Source organism: Eleutherodactylus coqui, chromosome 8, assembly GCF_035609145.1.
Source record: "Eleutherodactylus coqui strain aEleCoq1 chromosome 8, aEleCoq1.hap1, whole genome shotgun sequence".
Lineage (NCBI taxonomy): Eukaryota > Metazoa > Chordata > Amphibia > Anura > Eleutherodactylidae > Eleutherodactylus > Eleutherodactylus coqui.
The window spans coordinates 174,790,722-174,812,891 of record NC_089844.1 but is presented as its reverse complement, the minus strand read 5'-3'; the positions used below and the strand labels follow the sequence as shown (position 1 = coordinate 174,812,891).

Genomic DNA, 22,170 nt, shown 5'->3' with positions numbered 1-22,170 from the left:
AGTTTTAACACTCCTTCAACCTTCTAGCCATCTGCTGCCCGAGAACAGCTGCACCCTCCCCATTAGGATGCAGCCCGTCCCTATGGTAGAGCCAGTAGCCAACAGCAAAGTCAGCCCAATTCTCCAGGAACCCGAACCTCTTCTTTCTACAACAACTTTGGTGCCACTTGTTTACCTCCCTGAGCTCCCGCTGCCTTTCTGGTGTGGCTGTGGAACAGGTAGTACTTCCAAGAAAACTACCTTGAAGGTCCTCGCCCTAAGCTTGTATCCTAGATCCCTGAACTAATTTTTGAGGGCCCCCCATTGACCACTCACCTTGTCGTTGGGGCGAATGTCTACTACGAGCGCTGGATCCTCACCAGCCTCTCCCAGTAATCTGTCAGGCCTCCCTCACACAGGGCGTTTTATACAGCGTTTAGCGCTGCCTTTTCAGCCCAGCGCTAAACGCTGTACAACACTCCCATTCATTTCAATGGGGCTGTTCACACAGGGCTGAAAACGCAGCGCCTTCCAACGCTGCACTTTGACAGCGATGCAAGTTCTATTTTTGGGCGTTTTCAGCCCTGCGTCGCCCATTGAAATGAATGGGCAGCGGTTTTAGCACTGCTTTGGCAGCGTTAACCGCTCGCCGATTTTTGGGGTGAGGGCTTGCAGTAGAAGCCCTACCCCGAAAATCAGTCCCAGCTAGGCTAGGTAGAAATAAAGAAAGTAATACTCACCTAGCCGCTGCAGTCCGGGTCGCGGCCGCTGCTCTCTGCCGCTGATCCGGGCTTCCTCGGCACTCGCAAGTCTATTGCCGGAGGCCAGGTTTGAGAACCCCGGCAAGAGAGTGCTGTGGATTGGTTGTCGGCGCTTGCTCGATGCCCAATCGCAGCCCAATCACAGCCAGCGCTGCTGAAACGGGGCGGAATCTGCAGTAAAAGCAGCGTTGAAAAACGCTGCGTTTCTGCAAACGCCCTGTGTGAGGGAGGCCTCAGTCTGATCCGCGATGCGTCGAACTTGACCGCCAGGAAGACAAAACCCCGTTTGATGATGCCAGTCTTTGTGGCAGATTGCTCTGTCCATCCCCCTTATAATTGAGTCTCCCACCACTAGGATGTCTAGCCTGCCCTGCGTTCCTTCTTACTGGAGAAGACCTCCCCCTGGGGGTCAGAGGGCATGTCATGCTGCAGCAGTACTTACCCTGTAATGACATTCCCCTCATCTGCCAACTTCGGAAACTTGTTAGGATGTGCCAGTTTCAGGACTAGCCTCCCTGGTTCTCTTCTCTCTACCTCTCCTCCTGTCACCCAGCCACCTGCCTGCTCCCATACTACCCTCCGCTCCTGCCTCTACCCCAGCGAGAGCTCAGGCAGCAGCCAACTCCTTCCATGTTTTCAATGGATTTCAGTGCTGCATGCTACTCATTTAGATCCAAAATTCACGTTTCCAAATGTGCAACCCGCTCACATCTCGTACAGCGGTATGCAGCCAGCTGCTCAAGGACTGCACACATGGCACAAGAGGTACATTGGACGGCATTATCAATCATGGAGCCCATTCTAGTGAGGATCTACTGTTTAACTTAAAAAGAAACAAAGAAACAACTCGATCACACTTATCACATGCCTTCGCTCGTTCGTGCTCTCTCCCGCATCTCCGCCCTCTACAGACTTGTTGTATTAATGTGCATCTGGAGAGTCTTTGCACCAAGTGCTGCCCCATACTCTAATGTAAGGTATAGAGCTCTGAGTAATGTTCTGCAGATGTCTAATGAGGTCAGAGGTGTAATAATCTGCAGCATGACGGACTCTGTTCCAGCAGATAAGAAGTTAATCTGGTAGGCATTATGAGCTGGGAGGAGAGAGGAAGCGATTGTCCTCCCGCTCTGTTGTGTAATGAATCCTCCATTCAGCGGGAAGTACAGAAGGGTGATTGTGGCGGAGCGCTCGGGGGCTGGCTGACCAGCGGGGACAGGTGAGAGGGGCCTCGCCTTCTGGGTTAGTTCGCAGGTTACTGCGTGGACATGATGGGACTACCTGGGTGCCGCGGTAGTCGGGACGAGCGTGGCCTTTGTTGTCGATGCCAGTATCACATCACGCTTCACACCTCTTGTATGACACAATTGTACCAAAAGGAATTGCGTCCCTCAAGGAGACCGGGCAGCACAGGGGGCGTGGCTAACATGCCACAATTTGCGCAGAACTTTTGGCACCAACCCCATAGTTATGCAAAGTTAGAAAAAGGTATCTAAAAATGTGCCAGATTTAGCCGCCATGATAATAAATGTATAACACGACTGACTGGTGTGTGATATACGGGACAGAATTACGCCGCAGTCAAAGCTGCAGCTGCGGACTTTCACACTAAACTTTGCAGCTCTGACTGCGGATCTTGATGCAGAGTTGCAGGCAGGTTTGAAGCCGTTTTCAGTACCGCAGGTAGCTTGCGGATTTTGGTACAGAATTTCCCCGCAGCTTGCGGTTCTTCATGCGGTCTATTCCGTCCCGTGTGATCGGTCCCTTAGGCAGTCTTCACACGCGGTGCAGGGCTGCGGTAACCCCATAGTATTTACAACACGAGCCGCGTGGCGTTGATTTCTAAAACTCCCTTCAGGGGCTGCAGAAAATTTTTAAAAAACTGTTTGGATTCTAAATCCGCAGCGCGTCCGTTTTATGCCGTTCAACTCTTAAAAAATCGCGACGTGTCTTCTCTTTTCCCGTTCCTCGGAACGCATCGCCCGCACATTGTAACACACATTGCACGGCATACGACATACTGAAGTGATAGGAGGCACTTTTGCCATGAAATCACATTGGTGAGCGCAATATCCGGCCAAGATTCTCTGCTCCATATCGCGCTCGCCCGTGTGCAGGTAGCCGTAGGTGTGTGTTTGCTGCGGAACGCCCATTGAGAATGCGCCACTTGTGAAGGTACTTCCATCCAGGCCTTCCACAGCAAATACGTCCTAAATCCGCGGTGGCCAAATCTGCAGTGGCCAATCTGGCTATATTTTTAGTTGCGGAAAAGCTGTGAATTTTAACTAATTAATTTCAAGGGTTGAACTTTTCAGCATAAACACGTTGTGGATTTAGAAGCTCCAGCGTTTTTGAGAAATGCTGCAGATGCGTTGTGGAAAATGTCCACACCTTGTGACAGAGATTTTAGAGATCACCTCCAACGGGCTCAGACTGGACTGGGATTTCGACAGCATTTGTGCTTCATGTGAAGGTGGCCTTAGGATGTGTAAATTGCTCATAGAGTCAGTAAGCTGCACTAAAGCAGTGATTTATTGTAATGGTTCCTCTGTTTAAAACAAAAAAAAGACCATGCTGAGACTTGCAGTCCCCTTTTTTGGGGTAGGCATAATAAATGTGTAACCTGTGTAGTAACAGAGGGGCCCGGGACGTAGAGGACGCTACTGTCACCTCCGTACAAGTACCAACCTGCTGGCCACCAGTTGTAAGTTATGCTGTTTAGACGGAACGATATCGTTCTAACAAGCGAAAGTGAATTATTCGGTCTAACGAGACTCATTAGCATCTCATTCGTCATTCGGTTTCTGTAGGCATAAAAACCAGCGCTGGCTCGTTCGCTTATGGTTCGCAGTCGCTGAGTCGTTCTCATTGATGTACAGAGACTGAACCATACTTGTTGGAATGAGCCAGCGATGTATTTGCCTGTTTATACGGAGTGCAAATAGGTGACGTCGCTCGCTCGTTCAAACAAGAATAGACTCCTCTAGAAGGGCCCCTGGGGGCCGGAGTAACAGATGAGTAAATAAGCTGCAGGGTGATGACATCAAGCCAACAAACATCAGCCAGCTGCCCGCTGAAGGGCATGGCCAACATGCGTACCTGCTAGGCTTGAAACGAAGGCAGAGAGGGAGTAAAGCTACTGGCAGACCCCCCTTGTCGCCCACTGACTTCTCTAGCAGTGGCTTATCTCCCCCAGAAGATACAAATCAGGTAGCTGCAATCCAATTTGCCCTCTGGGACGATAAATCAGCAAATACCTCACCCAAAGTTGGCCACACACAATAGATGGTTGGCTGATCTGCAGGACATCTGTATGGCCAACTTTGGGTGGGGTATTTGCTGATTTATCGTCAGTTTGTAGAACGCACTGGACGATATTTATTATCCCACTTAGCAGAATTATGGCGTCCAAAAGTTGTAATTCCGGAGCAAACTACTTTTTGCGTCAAGAATTGCGTGTTTTTTCTCGCCCTTCCTCCATCGTGACGTACAGGTATATCACCGAGGTGCGGGTGGGTATGAAGGGGGCTCAGGAGCAGTTAGACCTGCAGATTTTGGTGTGCAATTCCACAGCTCTGGATTTAGCTGCGTCCTGTGGCGTAATTCCATCCCATGTGAAAGGCTTCTTGATGGGAAGTTCCAGTCCCAAAGGCTATGTTCACACGGGGCAGTCATCCCGCAGCAGATACGCAGCACAAATTAAACACTATTTGATGTTAGGTACCTACATTTTGTTTTTGGGGGAGAGGGGGAAGGAAGGGGAAATATATTTTTTTAATGGGTGGGACTTAGTTGGGGGTGTGGCCTGTCACATTTACTATAATTTATTCTGGAAATTGGTATCAATTATAACGCAAGTCTACGGCAACTTCTAGTTGGGAGCAATTTGTCTTACTGGTGTACGGGGTGGCCAACACGATTATCTAAAGGCCTATTTAGACACAAAGATAATCTTTCAAAAGATTGAGAGATCAGCGATCATTTTGCATAAAGTACCTATAGACACTAATTGCTATTAGTACTTTATGAGCTTTATTTGCATGCAAATGAGCTTCTGGGAGCTGTTGCAGAAGTCAGCAGGAGGTCTGAGCTCTGTAATTAACTCCATTGTTCAGACATGGGCTGCTAAGAGAAAACAATGTAATCTCTAGCTCCCTGTGGAGAATTCAGCACCATGGACAGCAGACACAGCTTGCAGTCCTGCTTATCAGCTGTTCTGCCAAACCACGGTTTTTAGGCAAAACTGAAAATGGTCGTTCGGACGAACAGTGAGAGATGAGCACATTTACACACAACTATTATTGCTCAAAAGACGGCTTTAGTGTGAATTTTGAGCACTAATGGTTGTGTCTAAATGGGCTTAAAGACAAATATAAGAGGCGGCGGCCTTGATATATTTGCCCAGTTATCTTCTAGTGATGGCTCACCATCCTGGATTGTAGGCATCTGTCAGATTCCTGTTCCCTCCATTGTGTGTATGTTACAGGTCTACAGGATGGGGTCCACATGGGCAGCAGTGCAAGACTTCTACATCTGGGCTCTAGAAAATGGAGGTAAGAAAATGCAATGTCCCTCCCACTGTAGGGTGACACAGATTGATGCCAGCACCGAGACTTGAAGTCTCCTCCTCCTACTGTGGGGGGATGTACCCTTCTCCTACTTGGGGGCTGATGGGATTGTTGGGAGTTCTGAGACACAGCATCTGCTTGTCCCACTGTGGAGATATAGAAGAATCCCCTCCCACTGTAGGGTAACATTAATAGGAATCCTGGGTCATAGAGTGCCCACTGCGGAGTGACATAAAAGTAGAAGCATGGTGAGATAGACTGCTCCTCCCATTCTGGGGTAATATGATTGGTGAGACCCATGACTCACAGACTGCTCCCTCCTCTTTGAAGTACCCAGTAACTCTAAGGTGTGGATAACATTTATTCTGTTTCCTCTTTACAGACAGACGCACGGACCCCTGGCTCCTCGTTTACTCGCCCGCCCCTGTCACCCTGATCTTTGCTGTCTACCTCATTCTTGTGGCCTTTGGCCCTAAGCTAATGGAGGGGCGGGAACCATTCACCTTGCGCTCCATCCTCCTGACCTATAACCTGGCTCTGGTGGGACTCTCGGCCTACATGTTTTATGAGGTGAATCTTTTCTTTATCTGCATGGCCTGAGCTTTTACAGGGGCGTCACAGAAAAGTAGCCCGCCTCTGCCAATACTTCAGCAGATAGAGCAAGCAAGTGAATTGTTTATTTCCCCAAAGCTTTATTGATTTACCCACATGTTACAACAGATGCTAGAAGACCCCATTCGCTCCCATGTGTGTTGGCTGATACTTCCTGCAGCTCTTCAACGGTGATACTGCAGATAGTGTTTGTGATGTTTCCCTTGCATTCATGCAGGTTATAGGCGTAGTCTGGAACCGCATGTGGACAAGTTCGGGGACCGTGGTGGCCATAACCGCTTGCTTACAGTTCGCTCTTGAATAAACAGTTCATTAACCGGTGGCAGTGAGTTACGAGGTGGGGCATGTTGCCCAATCTAGTTGAAAAAAGTAGTATGTTCTTTCTTCTGGTGTTAGTTGGTCATGATACTATTCAAACATCCAGATACACCGCAGTATTCGCAGTCGAATAACCCTTTGCAATCCAATTTTGGATTCAGGGTTTCCAAGGGGGCTTTCTCTTTCTACCATTATACAATGGCGCCATCTGCTGGCTGGAGCCAGTACTGCCGTATGGAACAAGCTGGAGAGGCCCCCAACAACAGAGTGACCAGTAATATACATTAAGAATACCCTGCCAGATGTCTTTTAACAGCCTTCAATCAGAATGTCTTCAGACGTCAGACAGTGAATTGGAAAGGGTTAAAAGAACATTGGGCCAACTATTTGCATTCCTGACGATACGCACCAAATGCCAATTGTCTAGTCGTGCAGTGGTGTTTGGCGAGTCTGGTACTGATTTTCAGCAGAGTACCTTGTTTTCCATGAATTTCCATGACCTGATAAATGATACCACGCTTCGTCCATCATAAAGTAAGCAATGGATGTAAAGTCCTCCAGCAATCATAGTCAGCGACCAAGTACAGTGATTTACGTGTCTAAGGTTTTTCGCTCTCTTTAAGTTCTTGTACGTGTTATTCAGTATGGGTTTAGGCTCAGAGATTTCAGCACTCGCCGACACGTCCTTCGTGATGCACCAACATGCTAGGATGTCTACGAATTGATTTTTGAGGGCTATTTGCAATCCACTGCTGAATGTCACTGACAACTTCAGACGTCCGGACTGGCGGAGGCCTTGGTTTCTTTGTCTTCAACAGACCCAGTTTGGCACCATTTCTTAACCAAGCTCTGAATACAAAGTACAGCAGATGGTTTTGCACCTTGATGCTTATCGGTCAAAGGCCTCTTCAGTTTCCCTAATTGATCTGCTTTGCAGATAGCCTTCCACAATAATTATTCACTATTTCAGGAAAACACCGGGGCAGATTTATGAAAATTGTCTAAAATCTGTCTTTGTTTGCCATATCAAGCAATCATAGCGCAGCTTTCATTTTCTATACTCCCGAGGTAAACGGCAAGGTCTACAGCCTCCTCCAAAGAGTGTAGTGCCAGGATCCTAGGCGGGCTACTTTTCCGTGGCCAACACTGTATATACTCCACCCTGATCTACACAAACCTTCTACCACCCCACCGTACCATCTATGATCACAGCATACTCCACACTGATCTCTATGGATCCTCTACTCTGATCTCCATGGATCTTCTACCTTTGATCTCCATGGATCCTCTCCCTCCACACCATACTATGTATGACGCCAGCATACTTCACACTGATCTCCATGGATCCTCCACTCTGATCTCCATGGATCCTCTCCCTCCACACCATACTATGCATGACGCTAGCGTATTTCACACTGATCTCCATGGATCCTCTCCCTCCACACCATACTATGTATGACCCTATCACACATCCGTGCTCCACCTGTCTTTCATCTCTTCCTGATTACTTGTGTTTTTCTTCCCAGTTCCTGGTGACATCGGTGCTGGCAGGGTACAGCTATCTCTGCCAACCAGTGGACTATAGTAACAGCGAGCTGGGGCTTCGGGTGAGTGATGTCTATTATATATTATTACACCCAGAGAGTCTGTCATGCAGAAAGATAGTGTTAAGGACATCGTGGGAGTGATATAAGCAATACCCCTGCCAGCTGATTGGCTTCTATGATGCCTGGTGATTCTTCAACAGCAATCATCGTTTTACATTCTTCATACGCCAACTTTAACCTCCGATCAGGAATCTTAAGTCTCTGATTCGCGGTTGTTGCTCCTAGCTGAGCATTATAAGAGAAACTACAAATACTTTAAGGTTTCATTAACATGGTGGAATTCGCCGCTAAATTTTCCACATTAATTTCGACTTTAAAAACCACTTCTCTCCCATGTGATATTTTTTTTTGTGTGAAAAAATGACAAAGAGCAAAACCCACGTGTAGAATTCCCCACATTGACAGGGTGAAGTCTGTGGCAAAGACCATAGCAGAAAGCCGCAGAAAGTTCTGTGGTGAATTGCACCATGTACACATACCCTAAATGTCACATTAAAGGGCAACTCCACCCAAAGTCCATAATACTGACCACCAGTTTCTATATCAGGCATGCTCATCTAATCATAATAAAGGTCTGCTCACCTAATGCTGCAGTCAAGTGCGGGTCCGAGCTAAACACCAGATCCCTAAACTCATTTAGACCCCAGACCAGACCCCTAAACTCAATCAGACACTAGACCCATAAACGCATTCAGACTTCACACCAGATCCCTAAACTTATTCAGACCCCAGATTAAACCACTAGACTCATTCAGACCAGACCCATTAACTCATTCAGACCTCACACCAGACACCTAAACTCATTCAGACTTCACACCAGACCACTAAGCTCATTCAGACTTCACACCAGACCCATAAACTCATTCAGACTTCACACCAGACCGCTAAGCTCATTCAGACACTAGACCCCTAAGCTCATTCAGACACTAGACCCCTAAACTCTTTCAGACACTAGACCCCTAAACTTATTTAGATTTCAAAATTTCAAACTAGACCCATAAACCCATTTAGACTTCACACCAGACTAGAGATGAGCGAGCACGCTCTTCTCGAGTAACTGCCCTCTTGTCCGAGCGTGCTCGGGGGTGGAGCGGGGGGGGGGGAGGGGGAGAGAGTGGAGGGGAGCGGGATGGGAGAGTGAGAGAGATCTCTCTCTCCCCCCATGCTACTGCACGCTGCCCCCCTAAGCACGCTCGGATGAAAAGGCAGTTACTTGAGAAGAGTGATGCTTGCTCGAATAACTGACCTTACCGCGCATGCTCGCTCATCTCTACACCAGACCCATAAACTCATTTAGACTTCACACCATACCCATAAACTCGTTTAGACTTCACACCAGACCCATAAACTCATTTAGACTTCACACCAGACCCCTAAACTCATTTAGACTTCACACCAGACCCCTAAACTCATTTAGACTTCACACCAGACCCATAAACTCATTCACACCTCACACCAGACCCATAAACTCATTCACACCTCACACCAGACCCATAAACTCATTCACACCTCACACCAGACCCATAAACTTATTCACACCTCACACCAGACGCATAAACACATTCAGACACCAGACCCATAAACTCATTTAGACTTCACACCAGACCCATAAACTCGTTTAGACTTCACACCAGACCCATAAACTCATTTAGCCTCCACATCAGACCTATAAACTCATTCAGACCTCACCAGACCTATAAACTTATTCAGACTTCACACCAGATCCCTAAACTCATTCAGACCCCAGACCCATAAACTCATTTAGACTTCACACCAGACACATAAACTCATTCAGACCCCAGACCAGACTCCAAACACTGAAACTTATTCATCACTCCCAGACCCCTAGAGTAATTCAGACCCCCGATAAGACACCCTAAACTAATGCAGACCCCAGACCAGACTCCTTAAAGTCATTCAGATGTCACACCAGGCCCTTCGACTTATTAAGACCCAAGATGAAACTCCCTAAACTAATACCGACCCCTAAACTCATTCAGACACTAGACCCCTAAACTCATTCAGACTTCACAGCAGACACATAAACTCATTTAGACTTCACACCAAACCCATAAGCTCATTCAGACTTCACACCAAACCAATAAACTCATTCAAACTTCACACCAGACTCAAACTCATTCAGACTTCACACTGGACCTATAAACTCATTCAGACTTCACACCGGACCTATAAACTCATTCAGACTTCACACCGGACCTATAAACTCATTCAGACTTCACACCGGACCTATAAACTCATTCAGACTTCACACCGGACCTATAAACTCATTCAGACTTCACACCGGACCTATAAACTCATTCAGACTTCACACCGGACCTATAAACTCATTCAGACTTCACACCGGACCTATAAACTCATTCAGACTTCACACCGGACCTATAAACTCATTCAGACTTCGCACTGGACCTGTAAACTCATTCAGACTTCGCACCGGACCTATAAACTCATTCAGATTTCACACCGGACCTATAAACTCATTCAGATTTCATACCGGACCTATCTCACACTGGAATCCTAAACTAATACAGATCCCACACCAGAACCCTAAACTAATACAGATCCCACACCAGAACCCTAAACCAATACAGATCCCACACTAGAACCCTAAACTAATACAGATCCCACACCAGAACTCTAAACTAATACAGATCCCACACCAGAACCCTAAACTAATACAGATCCCACACAAGAACCCTAAACTAATACAGATCCCACACAAGAACCCTAAACTAATACAGATCCCACACAAGAACCCTAAACGAATACAGATCCCACACAAGAACCCTAAACTAATACAGATCCCACACAAGAACCCTAAACTAATACAGATCCCACACCAGAACCCTAAACTAATACAGATCCCACACCAGAACCCTAAACTAATACAGATCCCACACTAGAACCCTAAACTAATACAGATCTCACACCAGAACCCTAAACATCCCACACAAGAACCCTAAAGGAATTTAGATCTCACATAAGAACCCTAAACAAATACAGATCTCACACAAGAACCCTAAAGTAACACAGACCCAAGACTAGACAAAGAAAAAAACTATATCTACTTACCTCTCTTGGGTCCTCTTTACAATGTCTTGAGTCTGGCTGTGTCAGGCCCCAGCTGTAGCTTTTGCTCTTGATGGCAGACCGGCTGTTGGAGATGCATTGTAAGGGACACTGCGGGGTCCCGCAGGCTGATGTTCCCGGTCGGTATTTGGACTGTGGACCACCAGTTAATGACGGCTGCTCTACATCATATATATCATACGTCAGCCACTGACTATATGTGTTGAGAATCCATGCTGTTGGACGGTGTTTGGATGCAGCTGTCGCGGCGGTCCAGCTCGCCCTCATCTCATACTTTGGTCTCTTGTAGATGGCGCGGGTCTGCTGGTGGTTCTTCTTCTCTAAAGTGATTGAACTTCTTGACACGGTGAGTATGGCGGCCATTGCGGTGTCTTCACTCATTCTTTAACTTTTCATTTCCCTTTCCTTCACTGTGTAAAGCTGTGGATTGGCCGCCCATCTGGTGTGCACGCCCTATCCTAGGTTATTGGGAGGAGGGAGTTTGTGCTCTATGAGCTATTATATAATCTGGTTTAGGAATCGGCCATTATTTCCCATAGAAGCACGAAAAAAATCACATCGCACTCATATGTAAAAGCGATTTTTTTTTCCTGCGAGTTTGATGTGATTTTTCTATATTTACTATTGAAAGAACACACAGTTGTCATTCATGGAATAATGAGCCGCGATGCGAGGTGTCGTACGTGCAAAACGTATCGAAATCCCAGGCAGAAATCGCAGCCTTACGAGCGCAATATCGGTGTGAGTTTCTCGGGCACTGTGAATACACCCTAATGTGTTCGGCCGCCTCAGCTGGGCGCGGGATTTGGCATCAGTCACACATGTACAGATAATAGTTCACACAACAGACACAATCATAATGACAAGAATCTCTCTCTGTAGTTATTATACGGCGGCTCTGTAGGACCGCCCCCTTAAATCAATCCAAGCTATCAGGTCTGAGCGGTATCTCCTTAGATTTCAGCGCTGGGATGTATCTCAGGTTAAGTAATTTGAGGTCTATCTCAGCCATATGGGGTGTATCTCAGTAATATTGGATGTCTGTCAGTGATGTTGGGCGTATCTCAGGTCTCAGTCCTCTGAGGTGTATCTCAGCCACCTGGGGTGTATCTCAGTCATCTGGGGTGTATGTCAGCTGCCTGGGGTGTATCTCAGCCGCCTGGGGTGTATCTCAGCCACCTGGGGTGTATCTCAGTCATCTGGGGTGTATCTCAGCTGCCTAGGGTGTATGTCAGCTACCTGGGGTGTATCTCAGCCGCCTGGGGTGTATCTCAGCCGCCTGGGGTGTATCTCAGCCGCCTGGGGTGTATCTCAGCCGCCTGGGGTGTATCTCAGATTTCTCCTCGTCTCTTCTCTCCGCAGATATTCTTTATTATGAGGAAGAAGTTTCACCAGATCTCGTTCCTCCACGTCTATCATCACGCCACCATGATCTTCAACTGGTGGGCAGGGGTCAAATACGTGGCCGGGGGTCAGGGTGAGCATGACGGGACTCTGTGTCCGCACATTCCTGGCTTTAACCCTTCATAGCACAATACGATATTTTGGGTTGTCTCACTATATTGTTATTAGTTCCTGCTTTGTCCGTTTTTGTGTCACTTGTGGTCGTCCCAAATGTAGCTGTTGTACTGCAGGAAACAGACAGTGCCGTACACTGTGCAGTGGTTGCGGTTAGTACCGCAGAAAGCAGACAGCATTGTACAGTGTGCAGCGGTTAGCGTTGGTAAAGCAAGAAGCAGAGAGTTCCTTACACTGTGCAGTACAAAAGAGCTATCAGCAAACAAAATTTTCTGCGCTCAATAAATAGTGTGTAACCACAAGTAGTAGCCTGTCAAAAATACATAGGAGTTACACTTACTGGGGAGGAGCGGGGTATGATGACCATGAGCCCCCTCCTTGAAGTGATATCTCCTTCTGTCTCCAGATAGATCTTTCCACACGTTTAGGGCTCATGTCCACGGGGAAAATAGGATTTAGGATCCGCAGCGGATCTCCCGCATGCGGATCCGCACCCCATAGGGATGCATTGACCACCCGCGGGTACATAAATACCCGCGGATCGTCAATAAAAGTGATTTTAAAAAAAATGGAGCATGAAAAAATCTGGACCATGCTCCATTTTCATGCGGGTCTCCCGCGGGGACGGCTCCCGCGGGCTTCTATTGAAGCCTATGGAAGCCGTCCGGATCCGCGGGAGACCTAAAATAGGAATTTAAAGCATTTACTCATCCGTAGCGGACCGCGAAGCTCTGCTCTTCCTCACGGCCGCATCTCCCTTGCTTCGGCTCGGCGGATGTGCCCGGTGCATGCGCGCGGCACGTCGACGACGTGCCGGCGACGTGCCGCCGGCGTCAGGAATTCATCCGCCGGCCGAAAATGAAGATCCGGCCGTGAGGAAGAGCAGAGCTTCGTCGCCCGCGCCGGAAAGGTAAATGCTTTAAATTGCTATTTTCGGCGCTCATGTCTGCGGGGCAGGAGGGACCCGCTGCAGATTCTACATGGAGAATCTGCAGCGGATCTGATTTTCCCCGTGGACATGAGGCCTTAGAGATGAAATAATAACACCTTTATTTTCAAACTTCGCTAAAACAACGGGCAACGCGTTTCAGTGCGCACAGGCACCTTTCTCAAGCCATGGTTAGACAGTGTGATCGTTACATATATATAGTATATAGGTCACTTACATTACATGTCGCTGGTGTCTCTCGGTGGTAGCAGCCATATTGGAGGCGTGTCTCAATTTACCAGCGTCATCACGCCGGTCACGTAGTCGGCGTCACGACGTTCCACCACTGCTAGTAGGACCCGGTGGTGGCGGCCATATTGGGGGCGTGTTGTAGCAAGCCCACGTCATCACGCCGGTCACATGACCAGCGTTCCGACGTACCATCATTGTTCGTGTCTCCCGGTGGTAGCGGCCATATTGGGGGCGAAACCCGAAATATTTTCTCTGCTTAAAAGACGAGAAATGTATTGGATTTTCCGATTATAAACACTGAATCCAACAGGATTGAACGAAACTCTGGAAAAAAATTTTTAAACTAAAAAGTCTTTTTTAACTGAACAAAACAAAGCCGCATTTTTAGCATCATAATGATATATATGGCAGTAAAAGTGTTTTGTTTAATGTTTTATGAATATGATATATTTTTTATTTTTGATAAGTTTTTATGGTGAACGCTTGATGCTGGTGTACACTAAAAAAAATTCTTTTTGGTATGTGCAAATTGTGCAACCATTGGCATAAGCCAATAACTGTATTTTGTCACTTATATACAAACTAACAAAATAAGAAAGACCACACTGATATGTATAGATCGTATTTAAAACATATACAAGTGACCGTAATACCTTATAGGATGCCGTTTTTCAAAGCAGGTGTATTTTTAACTTACTATATGACAGAATGAATGAAGCCATTTTTATAGATATGGTGCCGCCCATAACTCACTGGGTAAGGGCAGAGTAGAGGTTGATCATGTGACCTTAATGATGTATGATACGCTAAACACGCTCCTAATAATATTTTAAACACCTCTACGATCTCTTATGGTGGTATGTCAAAACGCCGATCATGTGACCAGCGTTGGTGAATTGTAAACACGCCCCCAATATGGTCGCTACCACCGGGAGACACTAACAATAATGGTACGTCGGAACGCTGGTCACGTGACCGGCGTGATGACGTGGGCTTGCTACAACACACCCCCAATATGGTGCCAATACTAGGTCTTACTAGCAGTGGTAGAACGTCGTTACGCCGACCACGTGACCGGCGTGGTGACGTTGGTTAATTGAAAACACGCCCCCAATATGGCTGCTACCACCGAGAGACACCAGCAACATGTAATGTAAGTGACCTATATACTATATATATGTAACGATCACACTGTCTAACCATGGCTTGAGAAAGGTGCCTGTGTGCACTGAAACGCGTTGCCCGTTGTTTTAGCGAAGTTTGAAAATAAAGGTGTTATTATTTCATCTCTAAACGTGTGGAAACATCTATCTGGAGACAGAAGGAGATATCACTTCAAGGAGGGGGCTCATGGTCATCATACCCCGCTCCTCCTCAGTAAGTGTAACTCCTATGTATTCTTTGACAGACTACTACTTGTGGATACACACTATTTATTGAGCGCAGAAATTTTTGTTTGCTGATAGCTCTTTTGTATACCATTTCTTTGGGATCACTCTCTTATGAGAGACCCCAATTATTTCTGCAGCTCTCCCCCTTGCATTGGAGGATCAGAATAGTGTCGTTTTCCATTGAATGACAACCTTGAGGCGCTATCTGGCTACATCTTCTTGTGATTTACACTGTGCAGTGGTTGGGGTTGATACTGCCTTTAGCATACGGCTCCGTATAGTGCAGTGGTCAGGGTTGCTACTACAGGAAGCAGACAGTGCTGTACACTGTGCAGTGGTCAGGGTTGGTAAAGCAGTAAGCAGATAGCTTTGTACACTATGCAGTGGTTGGGGTTGGTAAAGCAGGAAGCAGAGAGCTCCATACACTGTGTAGTGGTTGGGGTTGATACTGCCTGTAGCATACGGCTCCGTACAGTGCAGTGGTTGGGGTTGGTACTGTTGGAAGCAGACAGCCCCATACACTGTGCAGTGGTTGGGCTTGGTACTGCAGGAAGCAGACAGCATTATACACTGTGCAGTGGTTAGGGCTGTTACTGCAGGAAGCAGACAGTATTATACACTGTGCAGTAGTCGGAGTTGATTACGCAGGAAGCAAACAGCACTGTACACTGTACAGTATTCAGGGTGGGTATTGCTGGAAGCAGGCAGAGCTGTACACTGTGAAGTGGTCAAGGTTGGTACCGCAGGAAGCAGATAGCTTTGTACAATCTGCAGTGGTTGGGGTTGGTACTGCAGAAAACAGACAGCCCAATATACTGTGCAGTGGTCGGGATTGGTGCTGCAGAAAGCAGGCAGCTCTGTACACTGTGCAGTGGTCAGAACTGGTACTACAGGAAGCAGACAGCTCTGAACACTGTGCAGTGGCCAGGGTTGGTACTGCAGGAAGCAGACAGCGTTGTACACTGTACAGTGGTCAGGGTTGGTACTGCAGGAAGCAGACAGATCTGCACATTGTGCAGTGGTTGGGATTAGTACTGCAGGAAGCAGACAGCTCTGAACACTGTGCAGTGGACAGGGTTGGTACTGCAGGAAGCAGACAGCTCTACACTGTACAGTGGTCAGGGTTGGTACTTCAGGAAGCAGACAGCTCTGTACACTGTGCAGTGGTTGGGATTAGTACTGCAGGAAGCAGAGAGCGCTGTACACTGTACAGTGGTCAGGGTTGGTACTGCAGGAAGCAGACAGCTCTGTACACTGTGCAGTGGTTGGGATTAGTACTGCAGGAAGCAGAGAGCACTGGACACTGCACAGTGGTCAGTGTTGGTACTGCAGGAAGCAGACATCTGTATACACTGTGCAGTGGTCGGAATTAGTACTGCAGGAAGCAGAGAGCGCTGTACACTGTGCAGTGGTCAGGGTTGGTACTGCAGGAAGCAGACAGGGTTGTACACTATGCATTGGTCGGGGTTTGTACTGCAGAAAGCAGACAGCACTGTACACTGTACAGTGGTCAGGGTTGGTACTGCAGGACGCGGAAAGTAATGTACACTCTGCAGTGGTCGGGGTTTGTACCGCAGTAAGTAGAAAGCTTTTTACACTGTGCAGTGGTCGGGATTAGTACTGCAGGAAGCAGAGAGCACTGTACACTGTGCAGTGGTCAGGGCTGGTACTGCAGGAAGCAAACAGCTCCGTACACTGTGCAGTGGTCAGGGCTGGTACTCCAGGAAGCAGACAGCGTTGTACACTGTGCAGTGGTAGGAGTAGTTACTGCAGGAAGCAAACCGCTCAATACAATGTGCAGTGTTCAGGGTTTGTACTGCAGAAAGCAAACAGCTCCATACACTGTGCAGTGGTCGGGGTTAGTACTGCAGGAAGCAGAGAGCGCTGTCCACTGTGCAGTGGTCAGGGCTGGTAGTGCAGGAAACAGACAGCTCTGTACACTGTGCAGTGTTCGGCGTTGGTAGTGCAGGAAGCAGTCAGCTCCGTACACTGTACAGTGGTCGGGGTTAGTACTGCAGGAAGCAGAGAGCGCTGTACACTGTACAGAGGTCAGGGTTGGTACTGCAGGAAGCAGACAGCTCTGTACACTGTGCAGTGGTTGGGATTAGTACTGCAGGAAGCAGAGAGCGCTGTACACTGTACAGTGGTCAGGGTTGGTACTGCAGGAAGCAGACAGCTCTGTACACTGTGCAGTGGTTGGGATTAGTACTGCAGGAAGCAGAGAGCACTGTACACTGTACAGTGGTCAGGGTTGGTACTGCAGGAAGCAGACAGCTCCGTACACTGTGCAGTGGTCGGGTTTGTACCGCAGTAAGTAGAAAGCTTTTTACACTGTACAGTGGTCGGGATTAGTACTGCAGGAAGCAGAGAGCACTGTACACTGTGCAGTGGTCATGGCTGGTACTCCAGGAAGCAGACAGCATTGTACACTGTGCAGTGGTAGAAGTAGTTACTGCAGGAAGCTGACAGCTCCGTACATTGTGCAGTGTTCAGGGTTGGTACTGCAGGAAGCAAACCGCTTCATACAATGTGCAGTGGTCGGGGTTAGTACTGCAAGAAGCAGAGAGCGCTTTACACTGTGCAGTGGTCAGGGCTGGTACTGCAGGAAGCAGACAGCGTTATACACTGTGTAGGGGTGGGGGCTGGTACTGCAAAAAGCAGACAGCTCCGTAAACTGTGCAGTGGTCAGTGTTAGTACTCCAGGAAGCAGAGAGTGCTGTACACTGTGCAGTGGTCAGGGCTGGTACTGCAGGAAGCAGACAGCTCCGTACACTGTGCAGTGGTCAGGGCTGGTAGTGCAGGAAGCAGACAGCTCCGTACACTGTGCAGTGTTTGGCGTTGATAGTGCAGGAAGCAGTCAGCTCTGTACACTGTGCAGTGGTCAGGGTTGGTACTGCAGGAAGCAGACAGCTCCGTACACTGTGAAGTGGTGAGAGTAAGTACTGCAGGAAGCAAAGAGCGCTGTACACTGTGTCGTGGTCGGGGTTTGTACTGCAGGAAGCAGACAGCGCTGTCCACGTGCAGTAGTCGGGGTTGGTACTGTAGGAAACAGACAGCTCCGTACACTGTACAGTGGTCGGGTTTGGTACTGCAGGAAGCAGACAGCATTGTACACTGTGCAGTGGTCGGGGTTTGTACCACAGTAAGTAGAAAGCTTATTACACTGTGCAGTGGTCGGGATTAGTACTGCAGGAAGCAGAGAGTACTGTACACTCAGCAGTGGTCAGGGCTGGTACTGCAGGAAGCAAACAGCTCCGTACACTGTGCAGTGGTCAGGGCTGGTACTCCAGGAAGCAGACAGCGTTGTACACTGTGCAGTGGTAGAAGTAGTTACTGCAGGAAGCTGACAGCTCCGTACACTGCAGTGTTCAGGGTTGGTACTGCAGGAAGCAAACCGCTCCATACAATGTGCAGTGGTCGGGGTTAGTACTGCAGGAAGCAGAGAGCGCTGTACACTGTGCAGTGGTCAGGGCTGGTACTGCAGGAAGCAGACAGCGTTATACACTGTGTAGGGGTGGGGACTGGTACTGCAGGAAGCAGACAGCTCTGTAAACTGTGCAGTGGTCAGCATTAGTACTGCAGGAAGCAGAGAGCACTGTACACTGTGCAGTGGTCAGGGCTGGTACTGCAGGAAACAGACAGCTCCGTACACTGTGCAGTGATTGGCGTTGGTAGTGCAGGAAGCAGTCAGCTCCGTACACTGTACAGTGGTCAGGGTTGGTACTGCAGGAAGCAGACAGTTCCGTACACTGTGCAGTGGTGAGATTAAGTACTGCAGGAAGCAAAGAGCACTGTACACTGTGCAGTGGTTGATTTTGGTACTGCAGGACACAGATAACTTTGTACACTGTGCAGTAGTCAGGGTTGGTACTGCAGGAAGTAGACCGCTCCATACCACTGTACAGTGGTCAGGACTGGTACTGCAGGAAGCAGACAGTGCTGTACACTGTGCAGTAGTCGTGGTTGGTACTGCAGAAAGTTAACGGCTCTGTACATTTTACAGGGCTTGGGGTTGGTACTGTCTGGAGCAGACAGCTGCGTACACTGTGTAGTGGTCGGGGTTGGTACTGCAGGAAGCAGACTGCTACATACACTGTGCTGTGGTTGGGGTTTATACTATCTGAAGTAGACAGCTCCGTACACTGTGCAGTGATCGGGGTTGGTACTGCAGCAAGCAGACTGCTCTATACACTGTACAGCGTTTAGGGTTGGTACTGCAGGAAGCGGAAGGCACTGTACACTGTGCAGTGGTTGAGGTTGGCACTGCGGGAAGTTGACAGCGCTGTACACTGTGCAGTGGTTAGGGTTGGTACTGCAGGAAGCCGACAGCATTGTACACTGTGCAGTGGTTGTGGTTGGTACTGCAGGAAGCAGACAGCTCCCTACACTGTGCAGTGGTTGGGGTTGATACTACCTGAAGTAGACCTCTCCGTACACTGTGCAGTGGTCAGGGTTGGTACTGCAGGAAGCAGACAGCTCTGTACACTGTGCAATGGTCGGGATTGGTATAGCAGGAAGCAGACAGCGCTGTACACTGTGCAATGGTCGGGGTTGGTATAGCAGGAAGCAGACAGCGCTGTACATTGTGCAGTGGTCTGGGTTGCTACTGCAGGTTGAGTGCTATGGAAATGAATGATACGCATGCTGCAGTACCAATCTGGGCCACTGCGTAATGTATGGAGCTGTCTGCTTCCTGCATCACAACAGCTAGGAGCAGGAACACCCACTTTAAGGACCATTCTGTCTCCTGGAATTGCAAATGGTCTAAAAAAAAGCTCTATAAGAAAGAATGTCCAATTGTGACCAATTGCTGCGCAGCTTTTGTGTCATACTCTGCTTTGGTGGAAAAGAGAAAGCTGCACTGTGATTGGTTGTCATGGGCGACCCATGATTGCTGCTCCCACAGGGTTGGTTGCTCAGCTGGCCCACATTCCTGAATGCCACATCTGCCAGGGGTGACCCATGATATAAGACGCCTCAGGGATCAGATACTAATTGTTCTCGACAGCAGGAGCTGCCGCCATCTTGTCCTCATCACCATCGCCCCTCCCTCTTGTCTCTGCAGCATTTTTTATCGGGATGCTTAATTCCTTGGTCCACGTGTTGATGTACCTTTACTACGCGCTGGCGGTGCTGGGGCCGTCGGTGCAGAAGTACCTATGGTGGAAGCGCTACCTCACCGTCCTGCAGCTGGTAAGACCTGATGACCTCGTGCTGCTAGCGCTTCTTCACACAAATGTATGGTCACAGCGTATCGTTCGCATGACATTTGTACATGTAATACGCTGTACCAACGTGCCATAGGCTGCCATGTTGCCATTCACACATATTGTGTGAAATACGCATGTAATAAATACGCATTACACGTGCATACATGCCAAAATAGTGCATGGTGATTGGCGGCCCGCTGTAAGTACATAATACCACCGTGTACTTGCCGCGCCATGTGTCTATCTCATGTGGGCGGTACGCGGCGAATTCCGCTCATGTGAAGCCAGCCTTGGATATCACATTATTATATCACACTCATCTTATTGCCCACCATATTCTGCAGCGCCGTACAGTGACTGCCATCAGTCCCTGAACCCCGAAGCTCACACTCTAATCCCCCGATCTCAGACACTATAGGGATTATTTCATACAAAGTCCGTTTACCTATCAGGAGGTTTTTGGGGTGCGGAAGGAAACCAGAGAACCGAGAAGAAGGCCACAGATCCATTAATAATAAAATAATAATAACTTTTATTTGTATGGCGCCAACATATTCCGCAGCGCTTACATAGACAGGGGATACAGAAAGACAAAAGTACAAACATTACAGAACCACGGTTACATAGTAATCAGCTGATGGAAACAATAGGGGTGAGGGTCCTGCTCCAACGAGCTTACATACTACAAGTAATGGGGTGATACAGAAGGTAAATGGCTGGAGATGTGCACGGTATGGCGAGGTGGAGAGTGAGGGATGCTATACACATAGACAATGGTCAGACATTTAGCCGTGTGACGGCAGAATCGGTATGACTGCAGGGGCAGTTGGTGGCTAGCAGGGATTGCAGTCAGTAGGTCAGGGACCATGTTATCAGGCGGAGTACAGAGGGGTTTGTTTAGGGAATGCGGTATGCCTCCCTCGACGATAGGGCCATACACATGGGCACTTCCTCATACGGACCAATGATCGCAGCGCATCCTATACTGTAACCTGACATACATTGTCCGCTGCATGACGCGAGTGGTCTCCGAGAATGTTGAGCCCACCTCCCATCTGCCCGTGTGCAGGAGACCCTCTAATGACTTCCTGTCTTTCCTCCCGTAGACCCAGTTTGTGGCGATCGCCCTTCACACCGCATACAACCTCTTCACCGACTGCCCCTTCCCGGATGGCTTTAATGTAGTCGTCTTCACCTACATCATCACTCTCATCATCCTCTTCCTCAACTTTTACTACCAGACCTACCTCCGCCGGCCCCACGAGAAGAAGGTGTGAGTGATCGGGGGCCACAACCCTCTGACTGGAGGCATACACAAGACAGATGCATTACCAGTGGCCCCCAGCTCAAGGGCCACAGATCTTCCAATAACTCTATGGCGAATGAACAGTTCATAGGATATTATATTCTTGTATCGGGGTATTCCCAGCCGCGTCACAAACAGAACGCAGGACTATCCGCAGCTGAAGACACTGATGACATCACTACTGACAATAAATGCCTTTGTTCGAGCATACCCGTTGCCTTCTGTGCACTGTATGTATCAAGTACAGTATATCGGGGTGGTATATAATGTACTGTATATATGCATACATGTAACTATACAGAGCATTTGTTTCCTGCCTGCCAACATTATTCCTCACCATCCCATTACCCACGCGTCTCACAGCTTATGAAGCTACCCTGCTGTGTCTGTAGAGACCTCCGCACATGTAGTATCATTATAGTGCTGGATCATCGGGCACTGGAGGTCGATTCAAGACCGTTCATCATCCAAGAGCGCTGACCACATTGTCGTATTATTGAGTTGCACATGTCATCACCTGTCCTGAGCAGTAGTGTAGTAATAGGGGCTGCAGGGTTGCAATTGCCACCAGGCCCCAAAACTGATTATTTTTGACTTATTAGTGTAATGGTCCAG

General features: G+C 48.3%; 1 protein-coding gene across 1 annotated transcript; it reads left to right on the top strand.

Annotated features, from left to right (window-relative positions):
• Nucleotides 1-1,849: 1,849 nt before the first annotated feature.
• Nucleotides 1,850-21,765, top strand: LOC136577218 (very long chain fatty acid elongase 4-like). The gene is made up of 8 exons (XM_066577021.1): nucleotides 1,850-1,956; nucleotides 5,224-5,290; nucleotides 5,688-5,875; nucleotides 7,762-7,842; nucleotides 11,240-11,296; nucleotides 12,313-12,427; nucleotides 20,105-20,232; nucleotides 21,356-21,765. Exons 2-8 carry the CDS (start codon nucleotides 5,233-5,235, stop codon nucleotides 21,524-21,526), a joined length of 798 nt encoding a protein of 265 aa, XP_066433118.1. The 5' UTR covers nucleotides 1,850-1,956; nucleotides 5,224-5,232; the 3' UTR covers nucleotides 21,527-21,765.
• The last annotated feature ends 405 nt before the right edge of the window (nucleotides 21,766-22,170 follow it).